The sequence below is a fragment of the Dipodomys merriami genome, unplaced genomic scaffold, assembly GCF_024711535.1.
Source record: "Dipodomys merriami isolate MVZ:Mamm:240054 unplaced genomic scaffold, mDipMer1.0.p SCAF_2, whole genome shotgun sequence".
In the NCBI taxonomy this organism is placed as follows: Eukaryota; Metazoa; Chordata; class Mammalia; order Rodentia; family Heteromyidae; genus Dipodomys; species Dipodomys merriami.
Window position 1 is genome coordinate 121677138 of NW_027203381.1, and position 12281 is coordinate 121689418.

At 49.2% G+C, this 12281-nt stretch overlaps 1 protein-coding gene across 11 annotated transcripts in view; it reads left to right on the plus strand.

The window, feature by feature from the left end:
- The window catches only part of Adarb1 (adenosine deaminase RNA specific B1), a 130936-nt gene that overhangs the window by 91941 nt on the left and 26714 nt on the right, over positions 1–12281 (plus strand). For 7 of the 11 annotated variants that reach the window (XM_070030822.1, XM_070030828.1, XM_070030830.1 and 4 more), the window contains 2 exons: positions 4338–4409; positions 7959–8893. In XM_070030822.1, the coding sequence (XP_069886923.1) occupies positions 4338–4409; positions 7959–8893 (1007 nt within the window). Of the gene's footprint in view, positions 1–4337; positions 4410–4584; positions 8894–12281 lie in introns of those variants that run through there. The other 4 variants (XM_070030820.1, XM_070030821.1, XR_011373584.1 and 1 more) reach the window with 4 other exon arrangements.

Consider the following 12281-nt stretch of genomic DNA (forward strand, 5'->3'; position numbering starts at 1 on the left):
ATATCCATTGTTATATATACCACATTTCCTGTATCCTTTCATCAGTGGGCAGACTCCCAGGCTGACTCCACAGTTTGGCTATGATGAATTGTGCTTTTATATGCATAGACAGGGGTGTGAAGTATGAGGTATCTTCCAGGAAGTATCTGTGTTTGCTTTGTTAAGGGGGGGAGGGAAGAAGGGAGTCCTGCCGAGGCAGGAACATCGGAGGTTGGTAGAGATGTTACGCTTATATAAGTTATTTTGTAACATGAAATATCAGAAAAATACAAAATCATAAGAACTTTTCTCCCTCCCCCCTGCAATTAAAAAACTGAAGCACTGAGGTTATAATCATACTCTTTGAGTTCGAAATAGAACACTTGGCGTGAGGGCAGAGCCATGCAGGTAAGCGGACCTGGGCTGGCCGCGGCCAGCTTTTCTGTGGGGTCACTCAGGATCCAGGGTGGGTGCGATAAAGAGCACTTTCAGAGGTCCTCGACTAAACACGCCACCTGTGCTAAGCTGTTTCTGAGAGGGCTCTGCTCTGATGGCCGCTGGGCAGCCATGCAGGCCCTGGCCTTGTGACTAGCCTGGAGTGCTCACCCCACCTAATTGCTCCTACAGTTCGGGCTTTTGTAAGTCTAACCTTAGGATTAGCTCGTCTAGTCCTGATAATGAAGCAGGTCAGAAGAGTGGCTGAGCACTGCTGGTTAAATGCGTTAAATATGGGTCTTGGCTCCTTGGAGGTCTTGGTGCCCTCATGGGCCACAGTCTTCACTTAACCTCTTCCTGCCCAAGGAGGCATCTTGAAAACTGAGGGAGTTATCCTGAATATTGCTATCAAAGCTTTCCTTTAGTTGGAGAAAATCCCTGCGCGGGGTGGACGTGGCTGTGAGGTGCTGCGGCTGCCTGCTCTGTGTGGCGAGCTTTGCCACCAGGGTTGACCTTAGACACGCCACGTGCTGGCCTCTGCCCCGCTCTGCTCGTGGCTCCCGCTGGCATTCCTAAAACGCAGCGCCGCATTTTCCACTGGACTTCCATCATAGCCTTGACCCTGCCGCCTCCCAGCCCAGCGGGCCAGCGGGCAAATGTGTGGAAAACTCAGCTTCACCCCACTGCGCGCCCCTGCCTCCTCTGAGACAGTGTAGATGTCCCGGAGTGTGAGCGATAATGGCGATGTAGACCTGGCTCTCTCTACTTCCCCAGAATAAAAACCCGCTGTGAAAACTACGAGGTCACTTGGTAGCCTTGGGTTTGTTTTAGAAAACTACAATTAAACACACTACTTGACTTTCCCATTTTCATCCTGTGCTTCCACACCCCAGCAGAGGGCAGAGGGCACAGGAGCTGCCTCTCCCCCCGGGGGGTCACCTAGCTTCTCCCTGGCTTTCCTGAGCCAGTCTCGTCAGTGTGCAGGAGTGTCCGGGGATCTGATGTCATCTTCCTTGGGTTTGCAGGAGTTGGGCGTCTGTGCTGTGCTCGTTCCATGGGCATGGCCGTTGTGGTGCAGTCTCTTCTCTTTTGCTTGTCTCTTGTTTTGATCTTACTACAATTGTTGTTGGGTATGTGGTACTGGATCCATAGTTTCCCCCAGGCTGTCTTTGCAGAGCAAGGGTTTATTTTTGAAGAGGTCCAGTTTACCGCCTTACCCTTCCCTGCATCATGCACAAGTTCCAAGTCGCAGAACTCTTTACACAGTACTAGATCCTGAAGGTTTCTCCCAAGATTTTTCTACAACATTCATACCTCTGTGTTTTGCATGATCCATTTTAAGATGGCTTCGGGTAGAGCAGGGCCAGGTCAAGTTCCCTTTTGAGCCTGGATCTCGCAAATCCTGTGTGATCTGTTAAGGGCTGTCCTGACTCAAGTAGTTCTTGCACCCCTTGAAAGCTGTCCTGTCTCTGGTTGTTCTCCACCTCTGTGCTGTGCTGTCTGTGGTTGATCTCCACCTCTGTGCTGTGCTGTCTGTGGTTGATCTCCACCTCTGTGCAGGGCTGTGCTGTCTGTGGTTGATCTCCACCTCTGTGCTGTGCTGTCTGTGGTTGATCTCCACCTCTGTGCAGGGCTGTGCTGTCTCTGGTTGTTCTTCACCTCTGTGCAGGGCTGTCTGTGGTTGATCTCCACCTCTGTGCTGTGCTGTCTGTGGTTGATCTCCACCTCTGTGCAGGGCTGTGCTGTCTCTGGTTGTTCTTCACCTCTGTGCAGGGCTGTCTGTGGTTGATCTCCACCTCTGTGCAGGGCTGTGCTGTCTGTGGTTGATCTCCACCTCTGTGCTGTGCTGTCTGTGGTTGATCTCCACCTCTGTGCAGGGCTGTCTGTGGTTGATCTCCACCTCTGTGCAGGGCTGTCTGTGGTTGATCTCCACCTCTGTGCAGGGCTGTGCTGTCTGTGGTTGATCTCCACCTCTGTGCAGGGCTGTGCTGTCTGTGGTTGATCTCCACCTCTGTGCTGTGCTGTCTGTGGTTGATCTCCACTTCTGTGCAGGGCTGTGCTGTCTCTGGTTGTTCTCAAAACTCCGTAAAGTAGTTGCCAAGCAGGTCGGTGTAGTGCTGTACTGGGCTGTACTCTGTTCCACGTGTTGTGCTTGTCTGTCCTTAGCCAAAACGTGCTCTTACTGGCTGTATCTGATTGGGAGTGTTGAGACCACTAGACTTTCCTCCTGTCCACTCTTCTAGTTAGTGAATTTACATCACTTCTGTGGCCCTTTTCTTCCCTGGTTGAGATCTTCTTTCTTTCTTTCTTTCTTTCTTTCTTTCTTTCTTTCTTTCTTTCTTTCTTTCTTTCTTTCTTTCTTTCTTTCCTTCCTTCCTTTCTCTTTCCTCTTTCTCTTTCTTTCCTTTCTTTCTTTCTTTTTTTTTCTTTCTTTCTTTCCTTTCTTTCTTTCTTCCTTCCTTTCTCTTTCCTCTTTCTCTTTCTTTCCTTTCTTTCTTTCTTTTTCTTTCTTTCTTTCTTTCCTTTCTTTCTTTCTTTCTTTCTTTCTTTCTTTCTTTCTTTCTTTCTTTCTTTCTTTCTTTCTTTTTTTCTTTCTTTCTTTCTTTCTTCCTTTCTTTCTCTTTCTTTCTTTTTCTTCCTTCCTTCCTTCCTTCCTTCCTTCCTTCCTTCCTTCCTTCCTTCCTTCCTTTCTTTCTTTCTTTCTTTCTTTCTTTCTTCCTTTCTTCCTTTCTTTCTTCCTTTCTTTCTTTGCTGGTTTTAGGGCTTGAACTCAGGGCCTAGGTGCTGTCCCTGAGGGTTTCATTTGTTTAAGGCTAGTTTTCTACTACTTGAGCCACCCGTCCCCTCCTTTCCCCCCTTCCCCCGCACCCTGCTTTTTGGGTGTTTAATTGAAGATAAGAGTCTCATGGACTTTCCTATGCGGACTGGCTTCAGACCACAATGCTCAGCTCTCAGCTAGGAGTATCTAGGATTTCAGGGGTAAGCCACCAGTGCCCAACTCTTTTAACCTTTTACTAATACATTTGACAGACATATACTGAGGTTACATTAACAGACAGATAGGCTATCCAAATGACTGTTGTGAAAACTATGGATATTCTGCCAGATGAAATATGTATGAGACTTACATTTAGTAACCATTTCCTAGAAGCCATGAAATTACCTTTTTTTAATTTACAATACAATATTTTGTTCACAAAGCAATATTGGCTTTAAAATCTTCTTTTTCTTCTACTGTCATTATAGACTCTGTTAGTACAGTATTATAAAGTATTTAGGAAGAGAAGTATTTATGAAGAGGGATATTCAGGAAGAGGAAACTCTTGAATTTATTAATAATTAGATAGTCATTCTTTGGCTATTTCCTGGATTTTCTCTAGCCAAGCAGAAGGTAAGTTGTGCCTGTCTCAGACACTGTGTTAGGTTTTGACAACTACACGTGTCCACGCAGCCTTACCTGTATGATCCTTTCAGGCGGCATGGTGTCAGGTGAGATACTGAGGAGGCTTGTTCTTCTTGTGAGTACTCAGGACTAAGACCAGATGGCATACAGGTTTGAATACTGTTGTGTTCTCTGGTGGGCTGTTGGGCTGGTTGGTGAGCTTTGGGCCACCTTGCAGGGGAGGATTGCCACCCTATCCCTGGCTCAGACCCTCTGAGGCCCTTCCGCTCCCTGGAGTTGAGTGGGGTCCTTGGCATTGGCCTTCGTCCTCCTTTGTTGTGACTCTTTGCAAATCAACCACCATCCTCTATGCAAGAGTTGAGGCAAGAGTCCTTGCTGGGAAGAGAGGGTCCCATCCCATTGGCAGACTGATGTTCCTGTTTTATGATCTTTGCCTTTAATTTGCAGTGCTTTTGAGATTGTTCCACAGAGTAGATGCCCTCATGGTAGTCACAGTAAGTGTCCTCTTGCTGTCTTTCAGACAGAAGCAGCCTCCGCCAGTCAAGTCCTCAGAAGTACTTTGCCATGGACATAGACGATGAAGAGAACATGAGTAAGATCTAGGCCTATCACGTAGCATCATGTAGCTAATTTCCCATTAAATTCTTAGTGTTTTGTAAGTTTGACTAATGAGACCAATTTGGTATTTCCTGAGATATGGGCTGTTGGCAGTGGCATGTGTGTTTTCTAGTAGGCATGACTATTTACTGTGGACGTTTTCCCTACAGCCACCTGTCTAGATTTTTCATTCCTCGTTATCGTCATGGGGCCACCATTTTTATTCCAGAAATACACCTCTAGGTGCCTCACAGAGCTGCATGTGAAGCCCTGTCACAGCGTGGTGCTAGAGTGACACTCTGAACGTGTCATGCAAAATGAAGAAAGCCTTGGAGACTGACCCAGCGGACGTACAGTTTGGGACGATGGTACATACAAGGCACCCTGCAAAGACAGTGGCGATTCCTGCATTTGGAGGGAAGGGTGCGCACAGGGTCTTCAGCTTAAAAACCTGGAATGACACTGCGGGCTAGTGTGGGCCAACATGCACTCTGGGCCCTCTCCCCTCCTACACACCCCCTCCCTGGGGCTGCCGGGATGGAGGGCCTTGAGAATGGACGTTCTCCCTTGATACTGTGAGGAGCCCACTGAGCTAACTTCTCATCTGCTAACCATCAGTCCGGGGAGCACGTGTATAAGTCAGGTCACAAGTACCCCAGACAGCAGCACGCATGCCAGGGAAGTGGCACAGAAGACTCCGCTTTTCTAGCTAACATAGGCGTGTGTCTCAGGAAGAACATGCCCACCTGTGTCCCACTGGAACCCATGACTTCACACACAGCTGGCCCTGCTTTATCTGATCGATACCCAGAGGCCAGTGGCACCCTGAGAGGCCTGAGGGGGAGGAGGGGGTGCTGTGGTGCCGAGGAGGTCTGGGGGTGGGCTCGGTCACACACTGCAGTATGCCAGCCCAGTGACCCCCCTGAGGGTGCTGCAGGTGTCCCCAAGGCCACCTGCCCAGGCTAGGTCTGTCACCTGCAGCTGCAGCCATCTTCTCCGAGCCCCTGGCAGCTCAGCCATTAGGAAGGTAAACTGCCAGAACAATTGTCACAGAAGGACTGGCTGCTGGATCTGTCAGCCCTGCACTTTTGATCATTTTGAAATCAGCAAAAAGTTTTATGATTCACTTCACATTTCTGATGTGCAGAGAGAAAACATATCTCCAAAGAGCTGTGAGAGGGCTCTCTGTTCCTTGTTTTAGTATTTTCTTTTTCTTAGCAGCATTTTGAATAAACAGAATATGAACAGTAACATGGTACTTCTGAAATGAATAATAACTGAGAATTAGTGTGAAATGTTATAGGAAGCATGTTTTTCTTCTACTCTCAAAACTATTTGTCAATTCAGTCCTGATGGTTATTATGTTTGAAAGGAAAGCATTTGGAAGTCATAAATGTTTGGTTAAATGCATGCCGGAATATGTTTATAACAATGTGATTTTTTTATGCTGGTAATTCTGTAAACAATATCTAGTATGTAATGTTCTCAGTCCGTTTACTAATCTTTCCATTCCATCTCTGCTCTTTTTAACCTTTTGTTCCCGGAGTACCGAAAGGAGTAACCTACCGGCCTTTTGCTGGAGGATGTTATAAATGGAAATTTAGGGTCCATTCCATCTACTTTGTCAGCTGGGAGAAGTGGTGTGTGTGTTAGGGAGAAGTTTCCCATGGGCTTTGTCCATCCAGTGTGATCATTGCTGTCTCTGGATGGCCATGGCCTTGGACATTCGCAATCCTTCACCCCACGGATAGACACCAAAGACCCAGGGTCTTAGCCACATTGACCTTTCTCGTAGGTTGTACTGACAAACAACACTTCCAGAGTTTTCAGTGTATTTAGCATAAGTAGAACTGCTTGTACATCCCACACTAGAAATAGACCCGAAAGCCACCATATCAGACCACATGTTCACAATTTTACAGAATATTTTGCTTAATATTTATGTGAATATTTGGAAGCAACTGGTAAGTCATTTACAACATTGTGATACCCTAAGCCTTATGTGAAGGGCTTGTAAGCCTAACGGATGAAAAAGGAATTTTTTTTTTCAGACTGTTCAATCAACCTAAAGGAAGGAGTAAATGCTTTCATATCTTCCTTTTTATAAAATAGTTTTTGTTTGTTTGTTTTTTGTTTTTGAGATGATAGAGTCTCCCAAAGCTCACGCTGGCTTGGAGCCCTTGAGCCTCCTGCCTGAGCCTCTCAGGAACTGGGACTGGTATAGATTCTGTCCCCCATCCTCACTTCCCCTTTTAAAAATCAAAATGATGTCTATTTTACCAATTATCTTTATTAATTTTAAACATGAAATATCTTTAAAAGGGAAGATAAAAAAATCATTTTAAGCTTGGTAGGGTAGCCCAAACCTGTAATCCCAGCTAGGGAGGATTGAGGTTCACAGCCATCTGGGCGAAAGTTAGTAAGACCTTTTCTCAGTTAATAAGCGGGATGCGGTAGCATGCTACTGAAGCTGGCCCTGAGTACCAACAGGACAGCCTATCTGAAAAATAACTAAAGAAATAAGTGAAAGACTGTGGACGTAGCCTTGGCCTGCCATGCTGCTACCCAGGCATATGGCTTGAGTTCAAACCCTACTACCACCAAAACCAAGAATTACTTCAAAGTCACCAATTCATGGCAGACCCTGGAGGCAAAGACCAGCAGTAGAACACCTACTGCCAAAAAACTTAGATGCATTTATGAAGTTAAGAAATTGTAGCCTACAATTCTGTATTTTTCTCTTATATATATTTTTATCATAAATATTCCCAAATACGATGAAAAATCAAATCAATACTAAAAAGTAAAGCCATATTCTTTTTTTTTTTTTTTTAATTTTTTTTTTTTTGGTCCGGTCGTGGGGCCTGAACTCTGGGCCTGGGCGCTGTCCCTCAGCTCTTCAGCTCAAGGCTAGCGCTCTACCACTTGAGCCACAGCGCCACTTCCGGCTTTTTTCTTTTTGCTTATGTGGTGCTGAGGAATCGAACCCAGGGCTTCAGGCATGCAAGGCAAGCGCTCTACCACTGAGCCACCTTCCCAGCCCCTAAAGCCATATTCTTAAAAAAATTTTAAGTCATAATACTCTACATAATGACAGTTTCTATGACCAATTCATAAATTAAATCAAATAATCACGTGTGTTGATTTGATACTTTAAACCTTAGACACAAACTTGGGAATGTGTGTTTTAAATTGTGCTTCCTCTTTTGAGAGATGCTGCGGTCAGTGTGGGAACACTTGGCCTTGACAGGGAAGGCTGAGAGAAAATGTATGTGTCTGCACACGGCTGTATTCCACGCAGAAGCTGTTTGTGTACTAACTAGCAGAGGGAGTAGCTCCTAGGCAGCGAACCTCAAATCACTCATTTCAGCTGAGGCCGAGAGTTCTTTGAGCTGAGACATAGTTCCTCGTGTTTGCATGAGCAAGGCAATGCATACGCACACATCACTTACCCAGTTACAAAGAAATAAAGGAATCTATAAATTTTGCATTTACAAGATCCTGCAACGAAGGCGTTGTAAGTTACTCTTTCTGGGCACCGCAGGTTCCAGCAGCACTGATGTTAAGGAAAACCGCAATCGGGACAACGTGCCCCCCAGGGACAGCAGTGCACCCGGTCCTGGCGAGGGCACACAGCTCTCCAACGGGGGCGGCGGCAGCACCAGCCGGAAGCGGTCCCTGGAGGAGGGCAGTAATGGCCACTCCAAGTACCGCCTGAAGAAGCGGAGGAAAACTCCTGGGCCTGTGCTGCCCAAGAACGCCTTGATGCAGCTGAATGAGATCAAGCCTGGCTTACAGTACATGCTGCTGTCTCAGACGGGGCCTGTGCACGCCCCGCTGTTTGTCATGTCTGTGGAGGTGAATGGCCAGGTGTTTGAGGGGTCTGGCCCCACAAAGAAGAAGGCAAAACTCCACGCTGCCGAGAAGGCCTTGAGGTCTTTTGTTCAGTTTCCCAATGCCTCCGAGGCCCACCTGGCCATGGGCAGAACCCTGACTGTGAACGCCGACTTCACGTCTGACCAGGCCGACTTCCCCGACACGCTCTTCAATGGCTTTGAGACGCCGGACAAGTCAGAGCCGCCCTTCTATGTGGGTTCCAACGGAGACGACTCTTTCAGCTCCAGCGGGGACCTCAGCCTGTCGGCGTCCCCAGTGCCTGCCAGCCTCGCCCAGCCCCCCCTGCCCATCCCCCCTCCGTTCCCACCCCCGAGTGGGAAGAACCCCGTGATGATCTTGAATGAGCTGCGCCCAGGGCTCAAATACGACTTCCTCTCCGAGAGCGGGGAGAGCCACGCCAAGAGCTTCGTCATGTCCGTGGTCGTGGACGGTCAGTTCTTCGAAGGCTCTGGAAGAAACAAGAAGCTCGCCAAGGCCCGGGCTGCCCAGTCTGCCCTGGCCACTATCTTCAATATGCACTTGGACCAAACACCGTCTCGCCAGCCTGTCCCCAGCGAAGGGCTCCAGTTGCACTTGCCGCAGGTAAGGAAGGGTATGTGCTGTAAAGCCAGTGGCATTGCCCTTGGTGACACTTTGATGCTGCTACCTTGGGCTTCCGGTGTTGCCTGGGACCCCGCGTCCTCAGCAGAAATAGGACTGTCACCAGGGAGTCCAGCCAGGGACTCTCCTCGCTGACCATGGTCAGATGGTCCCTGAGAAGCATGGTGGCCTCCTGCTGCGAGGTGGGGTTGTACTGGTGTAGGCACAGTCCACTTGAGATCCACACCGCCCTCCCCGCTCAGCTGGACGTGGTAGCATGCTACTGAAGCAGGCCATTACCCCACACCAAGTGTTTGTCAAGAGAAGGGCAGGCGAGCCCCAAACACTGGACCTTTGTCTCCAGTAGGTAGTTTTATCTTTGAATGGTCATTGCAGGGGGCAGTCTTCTGCATAAACTAAGAGCTGCTGGCCAGCTCACCAGTGGAAACCCACGTGGGGTCGCTGCTGTGTGCTCCCAAGTCACAGGCTGCATTTCTAAGGCCAGGAGCTGGGCTTGGAGAAGCAGCTGTGGTGGTGGGGAGCGGTGGTCTTGAATCTGCTGGCTTCCGGGCGTCTCTGTGCGCCCATGTCCCACCAGGCACCCATGGGGCTTCTCTACTCCAGCTGGCTGTGAGCAGCTATGCTGACGTTTGTCTCCCACCCAGTGGCATCAGAAGATAGGGGTTCTCTGGGGCTCAGGTCTGTGGGCCCCACCATGTTCACTAGGTCTTGCTTCTCTTCTTGGAAACCCAAAACTCTGCTGGTCTGTTGTTTTAAAAAAATTTATGCTTAGCCGGGCGCTGGTGGCTCACGCCTGTAATCCTAGCTACTCAGGAGGCTGAGATCTGAGGATCGAGGTTCAAAGCCAGCCCGGGCAGGAGAGACCGTGAGACTCCTATCTCCAATAAACCACCAGAAAACCGGAAGTGGCGCTGTAGCTCAAGTGGTAGAGCGCTCGTCTTGAGCTGAAGAGCTGAGGGACAGCACCCAGGCCCAGAGTTCAAGCCCCACGACCGACCAAAAAAAAAAAAAAAAAAATTATGCTTTTGACTTTCTTCTGTGTGGCTTCCTTTTTACCTAAAAAGCTGTCTAGTGGAATCTAGCCACGGGGAGGGGCATGGATGGCAGGGTCCTCCACTGCTTTCCTCCAGATCTTTAATGTGCAGGTAACACACACTACATTTGGCCAGAGTGAATCAAGCACTCCATGGACAGCTTGCCTTTTTCTGCGTCCAGGTGTGTGAGGCCACCTCTCTCCTGCCTGTGACGCAGCTAGAGGTGTCTCATGCAGCTGGGTCTGAGCTGACCATAGCTCTCAGTTTTAAAAGAAGGAAACTACCAGATACAACACGAGCTGAAAGGAACACAGAAGTATTTTACTGTTCGTTTGTTTGTTTGTTTTAGGATCTAAGTATTTCCTACTCTATTAACTCCTTTTGGTCATTCCTCCAAGAATTGCCAGGGCCTGCGTAACTTTACAAACCAGGCTCTAGGTCCCCGGTGATTTTTTTATTTTTAGGCTTATTAGTGGGTAAAATATTCAGCCTGAGTTTGTCAGACCAACTGAAGTGACTTGTCCCCTCTTAATGTTCATGGAGTGGGGTCAGACCACTGAAGCCACTTCAGCTACTCTGGAGCCCACGTACCAGAGGCTTTGCAGTGTTACCGGGAGCCCCTAAGGGAGAAGGCCTTAGCCAGCTTCCTAGTATGGCTGCCCGTTGTAGGGCTTCTGGTGGAAGGACTAAATCTCTGGCCTAAAAGGCAGGGGTCCTGGGAGGGACCTGGATGGCAGGGCCCCTCTGCACCTTCTGAGGCTACTGAGCACCAGAGCCTGGACTCCAGTCCAGAGCCACCCGCGTGGGGGCGGTGAGCTGGGTCTCCTGCCGCTGCTCAGTGGTCCTGCCACCTCTGTGCCTTCCGGAGCGCCCTGGCAGCGCGACTCTTTCTTCAGAGTACCTGGGGGTGGTCTTCCAGGACCAGTCCTGGGAGGGTCATGCTGGGGTTCAATGCCTTTTCACTACAAGTTTCAAATGCACATTCAAGAGTGGAAGCAAGCTTAGCTTTTTCCTGGTGTGAGCCTGGAAGGATTCAGGACAGGTGTTCCTGGTCTTCTACCGTTCTGCCTTCCTGGGCTTCAGGGCGTGGGGGGAGGGTTCTAAAATCAGACAGCAGTGGCTGCGTGATAACTGGTGCCCTGCTGTAGTGCACCCTGCCCACATGGCACTGTTGAGTCTTGTCCTGGAGCCCTGTGTGTGCCTGAGGCTGAGCAGTGCTGCTGGGATGTGTGGCTTGGCTTTTAGGAGCACGCTGCTTTGTCATTCCACTCACCCCTCCAGTTTAGAGGGCAGTCACTTCATGAACCACAGGGGGTATGAGCTGCCCGGGTGTCTCATGGCTACACAGGCTCTGGGTTCCGGCGAAGGCCACCAGCTCCTGTCCTCTGCAGGAGACCCGCTGAGTGCTTGCAGAGAGGCTTGGCCTTCTGCAGAGCGGGAGCTGGCATTTCCCAGGTGTGTCCGGCATGTCTACTGTCATTTTCCCACTGAGTAAATTCGAAGGCATTGTCCTGTGTCTGGCATCCTGACTCTGGACGGCTCTTGCAGCCCACTTCTGTCCAATCCTTCTCCTCACCCGTGTCATGTGTGTGTTGCTACTGTTCCTTTGAGGTCACGAGAACCTGGCCACAGGCTCTTGTCACTCTGAACCTGTGCAGCCACCCTTTGAGGCTCACTGGTGACTTCTGGTGCGGAGACAGGTGGAGAACATCCTGCCAACAGCATTATTGCAAATAGGCTGTCCGCTAGAACGAGCGTGACTTTCCTGGTTATTCTGGAAGTCTTTTGTTAAGGGCAACATTAGGTTTGCCAGTGGCAGTGCGATTGTCTGGACGTGTGTGTAAGGTTAGTAGTATGTTGGTCTCATTTGGCTCATCAAACCTCGACCCAACAGCCATTGTCCCAAGCACTGGAGACTCATCATTTCCAAGACCTAAACCACCAGAGAAAGACTACAAAAGCCAGGCGCCTGTAGCTCACATCCGTAACTCTAGCTGCTCAAGAAGCTGAGATCTGAGGATTGCAATTTGAAGCCAGGCTGGGCAGAAAAGTCCCCGTGAGACTCTTATCTCCAATAAACTACTCAAAAAAGTCAGAAGTGGTGCCGTGGCTGAAGTGGTATAGTCGGCCCTGAGTTAAGCCCCAAGACTGGCCAAAAACAAAAAAAGAAAGACTGCAAAATCTGAGAAATGTGTTTCCTCTGTGACGCCCCCCACCTTTAGACAGGCATTTCCAGCACTGTGTCCAGACCCTCCCTCCTGAGCACCGGTGTGTGTGCCGTCGTGTCATTCATCCCAGGGAGAGCCCTTCTCGGGCTCCAGGACGTGCCCGGAGCT